At 26.3% G+C, this 19011-nt stretch overlaps 1 protein-coding gene across 1 annotated transcript; it reads left to right on the top strand.

Annotated features, from left to right (window-relative positions):
• Positions 1-10055: 10055 nt before the first annotated feature.
• LOC111283976 (cellulose synthase-like protein D5) lies at positions 10056-14605 on the top strand. Its single transcript, XM_022872680.2, has 3 exons — positions 10056-11342; positions 11716-12520; positions 12605-14605. Exons 1-3 carry the CDS (start codon positions 10405-10407, stop codon positions 14384-14386), a joined length of 3525 nt encoding a protein of 1174 aa, XP_022728415.1. The 5' UTR covers positions 10056-10404; the 3' UTR covers positions 14387-14605.
• Positions 14606-19011: the final 4406 nt, after the last annotated feature.

The raw sequence follows: 19011 nt of genomic DNA, 5'->3' as shown, positions 1-19011 counted from the left end.
GCCGATAGAATGCCCCGCGAGAGATAAAAGGAAACCTGCAAAGCCTGAAACGAACAAGACAAGTTGAATATGAAAATATATATTTATGGAGAATCCTCCGATGAAGTGACGACTGCAAAGAAGCTGCTGATGATTTGAACGCAAGAGCTCCATGATCATATGTTTGTTGCTGTTGTAAATCAACCATAAGATTTGGACACAAGAACTTAAAAGGTTCATCATAGGAGAAATCTTAGCCCTATATGATCTGTACTTCTTGGGCAGTTCTTTCTTGTTTTAGTCAACAAGAATATTAGATTTAAAATTTTTTTAATTTAAAATTTAATTTAATTAATTTATTCAATTAATTTTAAAAATATATTATTTAACGGGTCAAGGTTCGATTATAAACCCTTCTTTTATCTCCGTGTCAGAAAAAAAAAAAATCAAGAGTTCGTTTTGTTGTTTATTTAAATTAGAACCTGAAGCAAGTAGCTAGGATATATTGAACGAGTTTTCACATTCAAATTTTTTTTATCGAAATTTGGAAGCTCTAAACCTAATACGGACATTTTATTTTCATTTACTTTTTACGAACAATACCTGGGAGAGTACAGATGTTTTCATTTTACCAATTCTTCTTATCTTGTGAAAAGTATATATTTCCTTGTATATGAAAAGTGAAAGACTTTTTTTTTTTTTTTTATGGAAAAAGAAAGACTTTGAGAAGGCAGGAGCTAGCTCCAATATTTGGATTGTCCTGAATTATTAAGAAAAAGTAGAGCTAATAGCATTCGTAATTTTAAAATTTTAATTCAAATTTAATTTTGATTTTTAAATTTTAAAAAAAATTAATTGAATCTCATATTATCTAAAATTATCATATTTTGATTATTCAATTTATGAAATCGTCTAAATCGATGACAAATACCAACTGAAACCACATGATGATGTTAATTAGCATCTTATATAATAGATGAGAAATTAAAATAGAATTATCTCAAAGTTTAAAAACTAAAGATGAAATTATTATAAAATTTTTATAAATTTCATATATATTTTATGAAATATTAAATTTAAAATTATAAAAATTCAATATCATTTTAAAAACAAAAAAATAATTTTCTATTAAAAATATTGTTTTACTCATAAATCATGATAAAAATATTATTTTTCTATCCACAAAATATATATTTTAAAATATTAAATATATTTTATTTTCCTTTTTCAAATATATTTTATAAAAAATAAATAAAGGAAAAGATAAAAATCATTCAAGAAAAAATTGATTTTTCTATATTTCAAATATATTTTATAAAATATTATAATTTAAAATTTTTTAAAATTTTTATTATGATATGATTTATTAATAAAATAATATTTTTAATAGAAAATAGATTTTAAAAAAATTAAAATTAAATTGAAAATTTTAAAATCATTTTGTTAAAATTACATATCATTTTAAAAAATTGAGCAAAAAATTTATATTAGTTTAAGAAATTAAATAAAAACTCTATATCATGTTAAAATATTGTGAAAAAAATTTCAGATCATTTTCAAAAATAGATTTATTAATCTATTAAAAAATATAAAAACTATATATTCATATAAAATAAAAAATATAATTTAAAACCTTTTTTTATTTTTTCTTCTTTATAAAATGTATTTTATAAAATATATTTAAAAAGGAAAAATAAAAGATATTTAATATTTTAAAAAATATATTTTTGGATGGAAAATTATATGTTTTATTTTGATTTATGAGTAAAATAATATTTTTAGTAATTTTTTTTAAAACATATTAAATTTTTTAAAAGAAATTTGAAAATTTTAACTTAATTTTAAATTTTGAATATCTATTTTCTATTTAAAACAAAAATTTATCTAATAAGTTATATTATAACAAATAAAAAATATGCAAATATAAATATAATAAATATCATATTTTTATAACACATATATGAAATATATAAAATTTTGATATGATTTCATCTTTGACATCTAAATTTTGAGAGAATTCTATTTTTATCTCTCATCTATCACATTGGGATATTGGTTAACGTCATCGTATGATGTCAGCTAACATTTGCTATCAATTTAGATAATTCTATAAATAAAATGACTAAAACAAGATAATTTTGAGCAATTAAGGATTCTATTATAATTTTTTAAAATTTAGAAACCAAAATAAAATTTAAATTAAAGTTTAGAAACTACATATGCTATTAATCTGAAAAAGTATATTAGCTTTTAATTTGTCAATTTTAACTTGAATTTGGAAATTTCATTTAATTCACTTGAATAGAATCTAACATAATCTGATTTGAACGGAAAAAAATTAACAATTCGAACTTAAAGCCAACTTAAACTAAAATTTATCAAAACTAAAAGTAATCTAAACTTGAATTAAATTGAATTTAAATTAACCTGAACTCAAATTAGATCCAAAAATAATTTAAATAATTCGAGACTAAATTAAGTATAATTTTATATAAAAATATTATTTTAATAAAAATAATAAATATAAGACAAATGATTAATTTATTTTAATTTTATTTTAAATTATCTATTAAATATTTTTTCTTTGCTATTACAAATTATTTCTAATATTATAATATAATGATGTAATTTTATCTTTATTAGTATATTTATAAATAAATTTTATTTTATTTTTCTGATTTTACTTTCATAAAATAATTAAATAAATCAATAATAAATTAATTTTTTTAAAACAAAAATATAATAATTCAATAAAATTAATTATAACATTTACTTTTAAACATTTTATTAGGATTTTCGTAAAAAATCATTACTTAAAAAAAATAAAATAAATAATTATCAAATAATCAAACATAAAATTAGAGACAATCACAATAAACTGATAAAACATATAAATAATTAATTAATCATACATTCATTTTGTAGTTATATTAGTAATATAAAAAATAATTTTATATTAAATATGTATCATAATTAAATATTTTAAATCATTTTTATATGGTTATATTAAATATATAATTGGATATTAAAATTAAAAATTTAAAACAATCTTTATATATTTATATTAAATTAAAATAAATATAAAATAATTAAACGTGTTAAATGTGTCAAACATATTTCACGTGTCTTATACGTGTATTCGTATAACACAGTTTAATTAAATATATTTTTTATATCTTCTATATACCAAAATTTGGGTTAATACGACTAAACATAAAACATATATTTTTTAAAAATCCGTTCAGTTTTTTCTTTATTATTTTAATGTCATCTTATTGTTTTGTGTTTAAAATTTAAAGCCTAATAAAAATACATATTTTTACATTTATAAAAAATAACTTTAATTTAAAAGCATATAGGTCAGGTTTGATGGTGCATAGGATAATGGTTAGGATAATATGATAATCATCCTATATTAAGTTTAATTTTTATTTAAAGAAAAAGATAGAATTACAAGGAGGATTAATCACCTTCTTGGTATATGATAATTCAATCCTTTTAAAGTAGAGAAGATTATTTTTAATCTATAAGATTGAATTTATATATTCTATTGTACTTTTAAAAATTACATCAATAATTTAAATTATATAAATTTTAAAAAAGAGTAATTTTGATCAATAAATAAATTATCATATTTTAATTTTTATATACATCAAATACAATATAAGATAATATTATTTAATTTAATCTTATTTATAATATCATTTTATCTTATACTATCATAATCTTATGTACCAAATATATTTATAAACTACAATATTTATATTTAAATTATATATATTTACTTTTAAAATCACAATAAAGTCAAACATGTATATTAATGGCCCTAAGAAGCACAACTGAAAAAGGAAAAAAAAAAAAACAGAATTTCTCAGCCAATCCAACAGCTATAAAATTACAGTGGCAATAGAAGAGAAAGTGTTAGACAGCCAAAAATGTTGGTTGTTGCACTGATCCTCGGAGATTTCTTTGGAAGTATAGTGGAAAGTGGGAAGTCCACACTTCTCTCCGTTAAACAATACTTTGGATGGAAACCCAACCCTTTTTGCCACATTAATACCAGGCGTATACTTCTTTGTGAAGGATATAACTGATTGTTGGGTAGTAGGAACATCGAGATCGATCCTTTTTTGGATTGGCACCATCTGTTTCTGCCAGAAGATAATTCAATCCTGGACGACCTTGCATGAATATTCTATTGTTGGAGCCGAGCAATCAGCACACTTCCATTGAAGGTGTAGACTGTAGAGTGTAGACTTCTTCAAAAGCCTGGTACTGCTTTGTCCAATTGAACGGCTGCAAACCAATCTTCAAAGCGAGTTTCACCCCAGTTAAAAGTACCTGTTTATGTTAACTGACAAACTCCATAGTTATCTCCACATGGCAATGGATTCGGAATTGTTTATAGATTTATATTTATACCACTTCCAAGCTTCAACCGTTATTTTTCAACAGGTCTAAGAAGAGCATCAGGTTGTAGAAGTAGAGCTGGCTCTGTATCACTGCCGTTGCAGCAACAGGCACATCTATTGCATGGAAGAATCATTGAAAAATGCATGCTGAGTATGAGACACAACATCTTGGAATTGCCTCCTTGGACTGTGTTATATTGCAAACTACTTGCAGCAACTGGCAATTGCTGCTGTTTCTGAAGGCAAACCACTTGGATCAGGGAACTGACTTGGGCTTACTAGCAATTAATAATCTGGATTTATAGTGACATTGAATTGCTTAGAGAATACGAGTCTCAAAGATCGATAAGCATTGGTAGTTAATAATATTGATATCCAATTAAATACACAATTATAATATTATCTAAAAAATTAACTAATTGCATTAATAACCACATGAACTCCTTCAAATAGGACCGGTAGTACAATATTAGATGAAATTATCATTTTATGAGGTTTAACCAATATCTCATTTAGTAAAAATACTGCAATTATACCAAAATATAACATTTCAAAATTGACATGATTGTTTTTAATTTATACAAATATTGTTACATATACTTGCATTAATGTTTCATCGTCATGTAAAATGTGTGTGTATATATATATATATATTTTATAAAGATACTACTACTTCATTCATTCTCAACATAAATCTCATTACATAAGAAAGAAGGGAAAGAATTATGCCATATCCTCTGTTCCCCCAAAGAGATTGATACTCCTGCAAGATTATGAGCTAACTTATTAATATTCCTATTAATATGTTGAAAAGAACAAGTTTGAAATCATGCAGCTAGCTCCTTGATATCTTGAATCACATTGTCTTCTGCAAAAAGGGAATTCGCCTTGTATAAAATCTCCCTTATAGCCTTCAGACAATCACTTCCGACGAAAACATGTTTCACCCCAAGCTCAAGTACAACCTGTAAACCCCATTTAGTAGCTTTTGCTTCCACATGTATTTGATTATCTTTTTTGTTGTACACAATTATCAACGAAATACTAATAGAAAGAATGTTTAAATAAAATGGTGACTATTCACGTAAAATAATATTCATGTATGTTGTTGAATTTTATTTTTTTTAATAATATTAACTCATTTTTTAAATATTTCATTTTACTTTCTAAGATGATAGATTTGTATAAAAATGCAATGTAATATTAAACTAAATAATATCCATAACGAATTTTTTATTTTTAAAAAATAAAAATTAATTTGATTATATATGTCATTTATTTTTTAAATTGTTATTTTAAAGTATTTTTAATTATAAATTTTAATTTATTTATATTCAAATTTAATAAATTTTAATTTATTTATATTCAAATTTAATAAATTTTAATGTCCCATACATAACATATAGAGACAATTATGTAAATAATCTATCTTAATGACATGTAAAATAATTTTTAAATTTGTGTTGTTATTCAATACATTTTTCAAATTCAAATATCAAAATGAATAATCAAATAAATATTTTAAGTAAAACAACTTAAATTTATGACATATAAAGGAATATATATATATATATATCTATATATATTTAAGTGACACATAAATCATATTCAAGATTCTTAAACTTAATGTAAAATGTGATTTTTTTTATAAATTTATAAAATAATTATATTTATTTTATATAAATATTTATATAAAAATTTAATAATATAAAAATAAAATCATCATTTGTGCATAGCACTAAATCAAAGTTCGTAATGTTATTATATTAAATACAATAATTTATTGCTAATATTCTAAATTTTAATACATAAAAACTAATACTTAATATAAAATTTTTTAAAAAAATGTCTTAAAACTAAGGGTATTGGTTAACATAAACCTCTTAATATTTTAAATTTTAATAATTTACAACATTACTACAAGATAGAATAAGTTAGACAGAAGGAACTCTTAGGATCATTTGGATCGCACCTAAACATCATTTGAGATGCAATTTGGATGCTTTTCTGGATCCAAACGCATCATTTTGTTGTTTGGATATATATCATCGTTGAAGCATGATCAGTGCCAGTTAATCATCGAAACTTTTGATCAGTGAAAACTATTTGATTCCATCGTATCTTTTTTTTTTTTTTTTTTAATTTTACCCTCATGATTCCTTTTTTATTTTACCTTAAATTATAAGTTCCATTTTTTTTTGTTTTTTCATTTTGATTTTTTTATTTAAAACTATTGAAATAATTTTGTTAATTTAATATAGTTTTTATTATATAATAAATTAACAAATAAATAATATGTATTAATATTTTGATTGAAAATAAAAAAATCAAGATATTAAATGTTATAAATAATATTAAAATATCCATAAAAATAATTGATCAATATATTTTTAAAATAAAATATTTAATGATCATTTTTCATTCTCACCTTATTGCATTGTTGCTTGCATTTAAATACATATCCTACCACTCATAATTGGAAAGTAATTTTAATGGAATCATATTCATATTATATATAAACATAAATTTACTTTTTACATTATATTACTGAAAAATTTTTTGTGTTAAATTCAATTATTTTAAGGGTTAAATATATATTTGGCCTTTGAACTTTATATTTTTTGTCATATTGATACTTAAAGAATTATACTACCACATTAGTATTTGAATTTTAAAATTTGTTATCATGTTGGTATCTCAGATTAATGCCGTTAGTCAACTTTGTTACGTAGTATGAATATCTAATAAGATGCTGACATGTGTTTTAAAAATTTAGTAAATGTCACATCATCAATGCCACATCATCTTTAAAAAAAAATTTTAAAAAAATTCAAAAAAAAAATTAAAATTATAAAAAATTCAAAAAATTTACAAGTTAAAAAATTTAAAAGACTTTTAAGAAATTTTTAAAAATTCTAATTTTTTTAATTTTAAAATTCTAAAATAATTTTAAATTGTTTTTATAAAATTCAAAAGAAATTTAAAAAATTCAAATAATGATTCTAAAAATTTTTAAAAAGTTCCAAAAATTTTTAAAAATAATAAAAATTTTTAAAAAATTGAACAAATTTTTAAAAATTTTAGCAAAATTTTCAAAAACTCTAAAATAATTTCAAAATTTTTAAACAAATTTTTAAAATTTTTAAAAAATTAAAAATTCTAAAAAAATTAAAAATTTCTTAAAAATTTTTAAATATTCTAAAAATTATAGAAAATTTTAAAAATTTCAAAAAGAATTATGGAAACTTAAAAATTTTAAAAATTTTCCAACATTTAAAAAACTTCAAAAAATTTAATAGAATAAAAAAATGAATATTTTAATAAATTTTAAAAATTTGTTAAAATTCAAAAAAAAAAAACTTTAAACAACTAAAATAAAAAAAAAATTGAAAAAATATGATAAGTTTTAAAAAATTTTCAAAAGTTAAAAATTTTTTTTTCATATTTTTAATCTTACAATTTCAAATTTTTAATATTTTTTGAATTTTTAAAATTTGTTTGAAAATTTTGGGATTTTATTAAATTTTTAAGGTTTTTTATTTTTAAGTTTTTTTTCTAAATTTTAAAAAATGTTTCAAAATTTTATGTTTTTGTGTTTTTAAATTTTATGTTTTTATGTTTCAAAATTTTATGTTTTTAAATTTTAAATTTTTCTTATTTTCACGTTTTTATGTTTTTCTGATTTTTTTTAATTCTTTATGATAATTGAACTTTTATAAATTTTAATTTTTTAATATTTTTAAAAAAATTTCAGAATTTTGAAAATTTTAAAATTATGACAATTTTTATAATTTAAAAAATATTTCATATTTTTTATTTTTTATAAATTTAAAACATTTTTTTATAGTTTTCTTAATTTTTCAAAAATTTTAGAACCTTTTAGAATTGTTTAGAATTTTTAAAATTTTTTTAATAATTGAAATTTTTTTTTAAAATTTTAGAATTTTAAAAATTTTGTTTTAGTGTTTTTTGATTTTTTTGGAATTAAAATTTTTTTTATAGATTTTAAAATATTTTTAGAATTTATTCATAATTTTTAAAAATTTTTTAGAATTGTTTAGAATTTTTTTAAAAGTCTTTAAATGTTTTTTTTGAACTTTTTAAATTTTTTTTAGAAAATTTGAAAAGTTATAGAATTTTTAAAAAATTAAAAAAAAATTAAAATTTTTTCTAAAATTTTCTTTTAAAGATGATGTAGCATTGATAATGTGACATTAAATAGACTTTTTAAATACATGTCAGTCTTTTATTAAATGTTGATGTTATGTTAGTAAAGTTGACTAATGACGTCAATCGCAGATACCAATATGATAACAAAATAAAAATTCAAGTACCTATGTGGTTATATAATTCTTTAGGTACCAATGTAACAAAAAAAAAAATAAAGTTTAGAAACTAAATATATATTTAATCTTTATTTTAAATAGTAAATAAGCACACTTCAATAAAAAATTACTATAATGTGTATCATTTAATGCAATCATGCTTATACTATAATCATTCATAAATTTATAAACTGAATCTTATTTTTTTTTATTGCATTTTTTAAATTAAATCATCCAATTAAGAAGTCTTTAATAAAAAATTAGATATTTTATAATATTAAGATTTTAAGGTCATATTTAGTACATAAGATTATGATAGTATAAGATAAGATAATATTATGAATAAGATTATATTAAATAATATCATTATATTTTATATTTGATGTATGTAAAGATTAATATAAGATAATTTTATTTATTAGTGAAAATTATCCCTCCTCAAAATTTATATAATTTAAATTATTGATATAATTTTTAAAAGTATAATAGAACATATAAATTTAATCTTATGAATTAAAAATAATCATTTTCACTTTGAGAGGATTGAATCATTCCATATCAAGAGAATGATAATCCTCATTATAATTCTATCTATTTCAATTATAATAAATCAAACATAATATAAAATAATTATCATACTATTCTATCTATCATTTTATATATCAAATATGAGCTAATTATAATAAAATAAAAATTAATATTCTTAATTTTGTGCGATAAAATATGGATGATTTATTTTTGATATGTAGTAAAGTTCTAAAAAGTATTTAAGTATTACTATATGTGCTTAATATATGATTACATTTATAAACAAATGTAAAAACTTTTGCCTTATTTGAAATCTAAATATTAATATGTGGAAAATTTTATTTGTTTAAGTTTTTAATGAATTTGAGTGGGATCAATATAAGAAAATTACATAAATTTATTATTTTAAATATATATAATTATATTTGTTTTAAAATTTGAGTGGATCAATAAATCTTAAAAAAAAAGCGATTATGTAATTATTTAATATTATTTTTAAATCATCACTATAACAATTAATTTCTTTTCAGTTTTTTTTTTAATTTTATAAAAATAATCTTATCGACTATCAAATAAACCTTAATATCATAGAACAAAAAAATTCATTTAAGACAAAGAGTGGTAGGCTTTTATTTTAGGATATGGTTTCAAAATAATTTCATTTTACTATTACTCCAACGGAATCCAGGATGCCAAGAAATTCTTTTGCATAAGGGGGAGAAATTTTGAACGACTGACCCTACAAAAATTGTGGCATTCTTATTTATTCGAGGAACCCAATATTTTGCACCGTTAAGATGAGCGGACCGTTGGAACTTGGAAGTTAGGACAGCCCTCCACTTATTCACTTTTCTCTTCATCCTCCATCCACCCCCCCCCCCCCCCCCCAACCAAAATCAACCTCTTCGAGTTAGAATTGACCGTCCGATCCCATCAGATCTACGGGCCAATTTACTCGGCCGTTAATATAAACGCTAAAATTCCTCACTTAAAATTCAAATGCAACCTTTGCTTAGAAATGCACCGCATTCAAAAAATTTTCATCTTTCTTTAGATTGTTTCAGTTTTTTTCTTCTGAGTTTTCTTCATTTACGTGTTTCTCTTTCTAATATTCCTTCAAAATTTGAGGGTTTTTGGCCCTTTTCTGAGAAGTGAAATTCATGGTAAAGATGGTCAAAACGGCCTCTTCTCCATCTTCTCCAGTGACAATAACGGTTTCTCCAGGAGGGAAACAAACTGGGAGCAGAAGCATGGGCTTGACTAGTCCAGTTCCACGTGCTTCAATACCAAACAACGCAAATTCCCCTAGTCCTCTCGGAAGCAGAGGAAACACAAGGGCTTCAAGTGGAGGAAGATATTGCTCCAAGTTTAAAGACGATCCAATTGAAGAGATAAACTCAGAATTCGTAACTTACACTGTTCATATACCTCCAACTCCTGATCACCAATCCGTGTCAGCCTCACAAACAAGCCTTAACGAAGATGGAAAAGATGGGGTGAAGCTGAAGCCTGACAGGAGTTTCATTTCGGGTACTATTTTCACAGGGGGCTACAATTCGGTTACTCGTGGCCATGTCATTGATTGTTCTTTGGAAAGACCTGAGCCACTGAAATCAGGCTTGGTTTGTGGAATGAAAGGGTGTGATGAGAAAGCAATTCAAGGCAAATGTGAATGTGGATTTAAAATTTGTAGAGACTGTTACTTGGATTGTGTGGGAGGTGGTGGAGGTCATTGTCCTGGATGTAAAGAGCCTTATAAGGATGTTAGTGATGGTGATGACGATGGAGATGAGGTAAGGTCTGAAGCTGGAGATCGGGCTTTGCCTTTGCCTTCAATGGCTGATTTCAAGTTGGATAAAAGGCTTTCACTTGTGAAATCATTTAAAGGGAAGAATCATCCGCCGGATTTTGATCATACGAGGTGGTTGTTTGAGACTAAAGGGACTTATGGGTATGGAAATGCTGTGTGGCCTAAAGATGGGTATGAGGTTAGATCTGGTGCTAATGGGATTGAGCATCCACCGGATTTTGGAGAGAGGAGTAAGCGGCCTTTGACTAGGAAGGTTGGAGTTTCTACTGCAATTCTCAGTCCATACAGGTAATTTCAAATTTTAAATTATCTTAATTTTTCTCGACTTGATCAACTTTATTTCGTAACTTTGGTTTTCTCTTCTAGTAAGGTTACTGTAATATGAAACTGATATTTCTTGCTTTGTAGATCATTTGTGTGTTAATATGGAGTAAGAAACTAATTTCAAGTAAGATAAATAATATGTGCTTTGTGATTTCATGAATGCTGAAATTCTAACAAGATGGTAAGTGCAATGTGATTTCAACCTCTCTCTCTCTAGTTATGTTTCAGAAGTCTCAAATCTGCATTCTGGTCAAGAGAACTGACATTCAATAATTTGTGCTATCTTATGTTGAAGATTAGTCATCAAAATCTTGAATTTATATTTTTTTGTGTGCAGACTGCTTATCATACTACGTCTTGTTGCCCTGGGTTTCTTTCTTACATGGAGGATTAGGCACCCTAACCGTGATGCAATGTGGCTATGGGGAATGTCCATAACGTGTGAGCTCTGGTTTGCCTTTTCATGGCTTCTAGATCAGCTTCCAAAGCTCTGTCCCGTAAACAGATTAACTGACCTCTCTGTTCTTCAGGAGCGTTTTGAGTCTCCAAACCTTCGTAACCCAAAAGGAAGATCAGACCTTCCGGGCATTGATGTTTTTGTTTCCACGGCTGACCCTGAAAAGGAACCCCCTCTTGTCACAGCAAACACTATCCTTTCAATCCTCGCCGTTGACTATCCTGTAGAAAAACTTGCTTGTTATCTTTCCGATGATGGTGGATCTCTTCTGACATTTGAAGCTTTAGCGGAGACTGCTAGCTTTGCCAGAATTTGGGTTCCTTTTTGCCACAAACATAACATAGAACCTCGAAATCCTGAAGCATATTTTGGACAGAAGCGTGACTTTCTTAAGAATAAAGTGAGACTTGATTTTGTTAGGGAGAGGAGGAAGGTGAAGAGGGAGTATGATGAATTCAAGGTGAGGATTAACTCATTGCCAGACTCGATTAGGAGGAGGTCAGATGCATACAATACCCATGAAGAGCTTCGTGCAAAGAAGAAACACATGGAGATGGGAGGCAATGTTTCAGACCCTCTTAAACTTCCCAAGGCTACTTGGATGTCAGATGGCTCTCACTGGCCTGGAACATGGGCTTCTGCAGAGGCAGACCATTCAAAAGGAGATCATGCTGGGATTATTCAGGTATATTTCAGAATGGAAATAGTGGAATTATTGGTTTTTGTATTTTTGTGATTTTTAAATGCTAAAATTTATTCTTCTCTGCAGGCAATGCTTGCTCCACCAAATGCAGAACCGGTTTATGGTGCAGAAGCAGATGGAGATAAATTGATTGACACAACAGAAGTCGATACTAGGTTGCCTATGCTGGTTTATGTCTCTCGTGAGAAACGGCCAGGTTATGATCACAACAAGAAAGCTGGAGCCATGAATGCTCTGGTTCGGACCAGTGCTATCATGTCAAATGGGCCATTCATCCTCAATCTTGACTGTGATCACTACATTTACAATTCTTTGGCCCTGAGGGAAGGAATGTGCTTTATGCTTGACAGAGGTGGTGACAGGATTTGTTATGTTCAATTCCCACAAAGGTTTGAGGGGATTGACCCGAATGACCGATATGCAAATCATAATATAGTGTTCTTTGATGTGAGCATGAGAGCTCTTGATGGTCTACAGGGTCCAATGTATGTAGGTACAGGCTGCATTTTCAGGAGAACTGCTCTCTACGGGTTTAGTCCTCCTAGAGCCTCTGAACATCATGGGTGGTTTGGTAGAAGGAAAATCAAGTTACTTTTAAGGAAATCAAAGGTTACAAAGAAAGCAGAAGATGAGACAGTATCCATTAACATGGAACACTATGATTATGATGATGATGATGATGCAGATATTGAATCTTTGCTTTTTCCTAAAAGGTTTGGGAATTCTACTTCTCTGGCAGCATCAATCCCAGTTGCCGAATACCAAGGAAGGCTGCTTCAGGACTTGCAAGGGAAGGGAAACCAAGGCAGACCAGCAGGTTCTCTTGCAGTGCCACGTGAGCCTTTGGATGCTGCAACTGTTGCAGAGGCAATAAGTGTTATCTCTTGCTTCTACGAGGATAAAACCGAGTGGGGAAAACGAGTAGGATGGATATATGGCTCCGTCACAGAAGATGTGGTGACAGGGTATAGAATGCACAATCGTGGATGGAGATCAGTGTACTGTGTAACCAAGAGGGATGCATTCAGGGGGACTGCTCCAATCAATTTAACAGACAGGCTGCACCAAGTCCTTCGCTGGGCAACTGGTTCTGTGGAGATATTCTTTTCAAAGAACAATGCACTATTTGCTTGTCGTCGAATGAAATTCTTGCAAAGAGTAGCATATTTCAATGTGGGGCTGTACCCTTTCACTTCTATGTTTCTCCTAGCCTACTGCATTCTACCTGCAGTTTCTCTATTCTCTGGGCAGTTCATAGTGCAATCCCTCAGTGTGACCTTCCTGATATTCTTGTTAGCCATCACAATCACATTATGCCTGCTTACTATCCTTGAAATCAAATGGTCAGGAATCACTCTTCATGATTGGTGGCGAAACGAACAGTTTTGGTTGATTGGTGGAACCAGTGCCCATCCTGCAGCTGTGCTACAAGGACTCCTAAAGGTTATAGCAGGAGTTGACATCTCATTTACATTAACTTCCAAATCTGCCACCCCAGACGATGGAGATGATGAATTTGCTGAGCTATATGTTGTGAAATGGAGCTTCCTAATGGTTCCTCCAATCACAATTATGATGGTAAACTCGATTGCAATCGCAGTGGGTGTAGCAAGAGCCTTGTACAGCCCATTTCCACAATGGAGCAAACTTCTCGGAGGGGTGTTCTTCAGCTTCTGGGTCCTCTGCCATCTCTATCCGTTTGCAAAGGGTTTGATGGGAAGAAGGGGAAAAGTACCAACCATTATTTTTGTGTGGTCTGGTTTGCTCTCCATCATTATTTCCTTGCTTTGGGTGTCTATAAGTCCTCCATCTGGAAGGCAGGATTACATGAAATTCCAGTTCCCTTGATATATTTCTGTTATAGGACGCTGTTGTGCACATGCGGCAAAACAAAATCATGAAGTTTCTCAACTTCATTCTATTATAGCTTTATTTTCTCTGCCTTTTCATACTGAATGTAATTTGGTTTGTCATTTGTTACTTTCGATGCTTTTTTTCATTTGAAATGGAATGTATCTACCGTCTGAGATTCTAAATTTACAGTAATAGCTTCTTTCTTGCTGTTCATATCTACCATCTATGCTTTTAGAATCAATGGTTCTTTGACTTGTTGTTAGCTTGATTATATTTCTTGAGCTCTATGATAGAAGCAGCATTGCGAATGATTTCACTTTGTTAGATTCAAAATCTGCTTTCGACTATGGAAGTCTGGTTAATCAAATTACAAAAATGGTTTGCGAGTGTACAAAAGAAGGCAATTTCTATTACAGGTGAACATAATATGACATTAAAGCAGACAGAAAATCCAGTCAAACCGGAGAGCCTTTTGAATTACTCGCACCATTTCATTGCAACAGGAGTGAATCCTGATTTAAATGTTACACATTGATTGATGTCCCTTCAATGAATTTCTCATGACCCACACCACTGTTCGATGATGTAAGCCTGTTACTTTTAAATTTGTTCCAATATGAAGCTGAAAATGTATCACCGGAAACTCGATAGCTAAATATAAAAATTTAAAAACGTTATTAATTTTTTTAAGATATGATTAATTATCTAAAAATTTTATATTTTTAATAAACAATAAAATAAATTTAAAGTTTATTAAAAATATAATTTTAGTTTTCAAAGACACGATTAAGTTTGAAAATCGTTTACGTGTGAGGAAGAATTAATACTCTTATAATGCCACAAAATTGATAACAATTAATCATGCATTATTTATAATTTTAGACAAAATTAGTTTTTATATGAAATGTAATTATAATTTCCTTTATTTTTTAGAAAGAAAATTAGATAAAACTCTTTATTTAAGAATATTATAAAAATTTTTAGATTAAATAAATATTTTATAATTTTCTAACATATGGGCAGAACTCAAATATAAGTCTTTTCGTTTAAGATTTACTAAAACATTTTCTTAGAAATAAAATTAATATTCTTTGAAAATGATAATATTATTTAAAATTTATTCTATTTATTTATTTTTAAAAATGATAATATTATTTAAAATTTATTCTATTTATTTATATTTAAAACTAACTTTTCAAAGAACTTTTTATGCAATAAAACGAAGAATGATATAATTAATATTAAATATCAATAATTAAGATAAACATATATATATAATAAGTGTAAACATTAATCTAAAAATGAGATACATGTAAATGATAATAAAATGTGAATTTTAGGAATTGAATTTTTAAATATAAAGAAATCACATAAACTCTCTAACCTATAGACAGAGTTTAAATGTGATTATTTATATTTAAAATCTCATTTTATTATTTATTATTTAATTTTATTATTATTTTAATTACAGAATTATATGAAAAATTTTTAATGAAATAAAATTTCTTAAATACCTCATTTAAATAGCATTCGAAAACAAATTATTTCATAAAAGATTTTCATACAAATCTTTAAAAATTTAAGATGATTTTGGGATTTTGGATAGATTTAGGGTTACAATGTTTAATTTAGGGTTTTAAAGGCTTAGGGATTCGGGTTCCACCTAGGGTTTAGGATTTTGGGTTTTAACTTGGAGTTTTGATTTTAGGGTTTCATTTACGAGCCTTTTTAAAAAATCTCAACATCTAGGCAGATTCTTTAAAGCAAGTTTGTTTTTTTTATGATTTCCAAAAATTAATTTCCATATCTTTCAAATATTTTCTTTTTATATAAATATTTATTATTATTGTTATTTATTTATTTATTTTATTATTATTATTTAATTATTTAATTATTTCCCTACATTTAGGTGGAACTATATTATTATTAGTTTTTTAAAAAACACATTTTTTATTCCTTCTAACATTTAACCAAAAATTTAAAAAAAACTTTCAATTCTTACTTTTAATATTTAATTATTTAAAAAATTTTTTTTGTTAACTTATTATTATTATTATTATTATTATTATTATTATTATTATCCTTTTAATCAACAACCCCATGCCCAAAAAAATACAAAGCCAAACCCGTTCCTAGCTTTTCCATACTAACCTCTTCTCTCTTTTTTTTTTTTATGTTTAATGTCTATTATATCTTTAATTTTCCTAAAGCTGAAAACATAGAAAAGTGATTAAACCACCTTTTTACAAAAATGTGTGAACCTAACCCAAAACCATAAATAAGAATAACAAAACGTTAAGCTTTATATATATATATATATATATATATATAGCGAACAAGTGAAACTTTAAGCTTCACCTAACCATACGCGTGCAAGAGTAGCAAACAAGAGAAGCCACTATTTTGGATTTTTGTTTTCAGCTGTAAACTTTTGTTAAAACCATAAAACCATAAACATAAGTAATGCACCAAGCTTATATGACAGTAAAAGAAGATCATCCTTAGCTTGAGACTTCCAATCAAATCATCTTTTCAAGTAACATTTAATTTCACATAAGAAAAAAGAAGAAATGTAGCAGTATGTAAGTAACATAGAATAAAAACAAATTTACAAAACATAAAGTGTACCTTTCTTCGTTTTGTTACTAGTTTTTTTTCCTTTTTCTGTTTTTATGTTTTTCACGAACATTTGCTACCCCATTTTGTATTTGTTTTTTTTTATTTGCTTCCTACTATAGTCGGTTTACGTTTTTTTATTCTGTCATTTGTCGCATGGCTTTTTGCTACGTTGCTTCTATATTTTTTAGTTTTTCGGGTACATTTTTTTGTTTATTTTCTTTGCTGTCGATTGTTTCTTCTCCTTTTGCTCGTGCCTTTTACTTCTTTGCTACTAGTTGTTTTTGTTGTTGCTTTCTTTTGTACTGTTCCTTTTTTGGTTTCCTTTCATGTTTTGCTTCTTTTTTTTTGCTTTCTGCTTTTTCGTTTCCAACCTCTTTTTTTGGCTATTACTTCTAGGTTTTTTCTTTCTTTTTTCTTGCTTTTGATTGGTTTTTGCTTTCTCCCTTATAGTTTTTTACATTTTCTGCATGCCTGTCTTTGCTGGTGCTAGCCTTTTTTTTGCTCTTATTCTTTTTTTGGTTTTTATTTTCTGCTATTCCCCCTCTAGTATTTACTATCCCTTTTTTTTTCTCTTGGTATCTTCTTTTCTTTTTAGTAACTGGCCACTTAAAGCTGCCCATCAACTTATAGTTATTTTTTGTACGTCCTACATTAGCTCTTTATTAGTTGGCATTTTACATCATTTTCATGCATGCTTGTTTTTTTTAGCCATGCTTATAGCCCATTCGGGCTTTTATATTTTATATTACAGGCTTTGTTTGGGTGTAAGCCATATGGGCTATTTTAAACTTCTTTTATTTCATTTAGGCTCCCATTTATTTTGGACCAAGTTTTATTTTTCATATATACTTTTATTTATTTATTTATTATTATTATTATTATATTTACTATTATATTATTTTTTATTTTTAATTTAATTTTTATTTTATTTTTGTTTAATAGCCAACGAAGGGCCATAAATGGACTTTAAGGAATGGGCCTTTATTAAGCTATTTTAGGTATCATTTGGCCTATACAATGGGCTTCATTTGAGGGCCCACATGAATTTCATATTGACACATTTAAAATGGATCGTATATTGGGATTAAATTAGAATAATAAAATACCTAAACAAAATCAGATGTCTATAGCTACCCCTATTTATATATTTATAAGGATTAAGAATAATACAAATACATAGACAATAATTTTATTTATATAATACTTTTTAAGGTGATTTTTTTTGTTTGTTTTTAAGATTGGCGCACAATTTAAAGAACAACAATGATTGGGACTGAGCCATGAATCGAAAATAAAGATGATTAGGATTAAGTTGTAATTTAAAAAAAAATACAAATGACCAGGATTGAATCACAAGTCAAGAAAAATGAATAACTGGGATTGAACCACAACTCAAAAAATAAATAAAAAATTCGAGATTAAGTCACAAGTCGAAAAATAAAAATGACTAAAATTGGACCACAAGTTAAAAAATAAAGATAATCAGGATTGAACCACAAGCTGAAAAATAAAAAAATAACTGGGACTGAGTCGCAAGTTGAAAAATAAAAATAATTGAGATTGAACCATAAGTCAGGAAACAAGGATGACTGAAACTGAATTACAAGTCAGGAAAATAAAAAAACGATTGGGACTGAACCATAAGTTAAGAAATAAAAATGAAAATTACTGAGACTGAGTCGTAAGTTTAAAAATAAGGAACAACTGAGACTAAGCCATAAGTCAGGAAATAAGTAACGATTGAGATTAAACCGCAAGTCAAGAAATAAAGAATGATTGGGATTGAATCATAAGTCGAGAAACAACAATGATCGAAATTAAACTATAAATCAAAAAATAAAAATGACTAGGATGAACCATAAATTAGAAAATAAGAATGATCGAGATTAAATCATAAGTCAGGAAATAAAAGTAATTAGGGATAAATTTTCCTTTCGAAACTAATGAAACTTTGTTTTGAAAACATTTTGATTCCAGTTAATATTTTCTCATGAAAAACC

This window comes from Durio zibethinus, chromosome 3 (assembly GCF_047325235.1).
Source record: "Durio zibethinus cultivar Kanyao isolate XHJ-2024 chromosome 3, ASM4732523v1, whole genome shotgun sequence".
NCBI classification, from domain to species: domain Eukaryota; kingdom Viridiplantae; phylum Streptophyta; class Magnoliopsida; order Malvales; family Malvaceae; genus Durio; species Durio zibethinus.
This window is presented reverse-complemented; position numbering and strand designations above follow the sequence as displayed.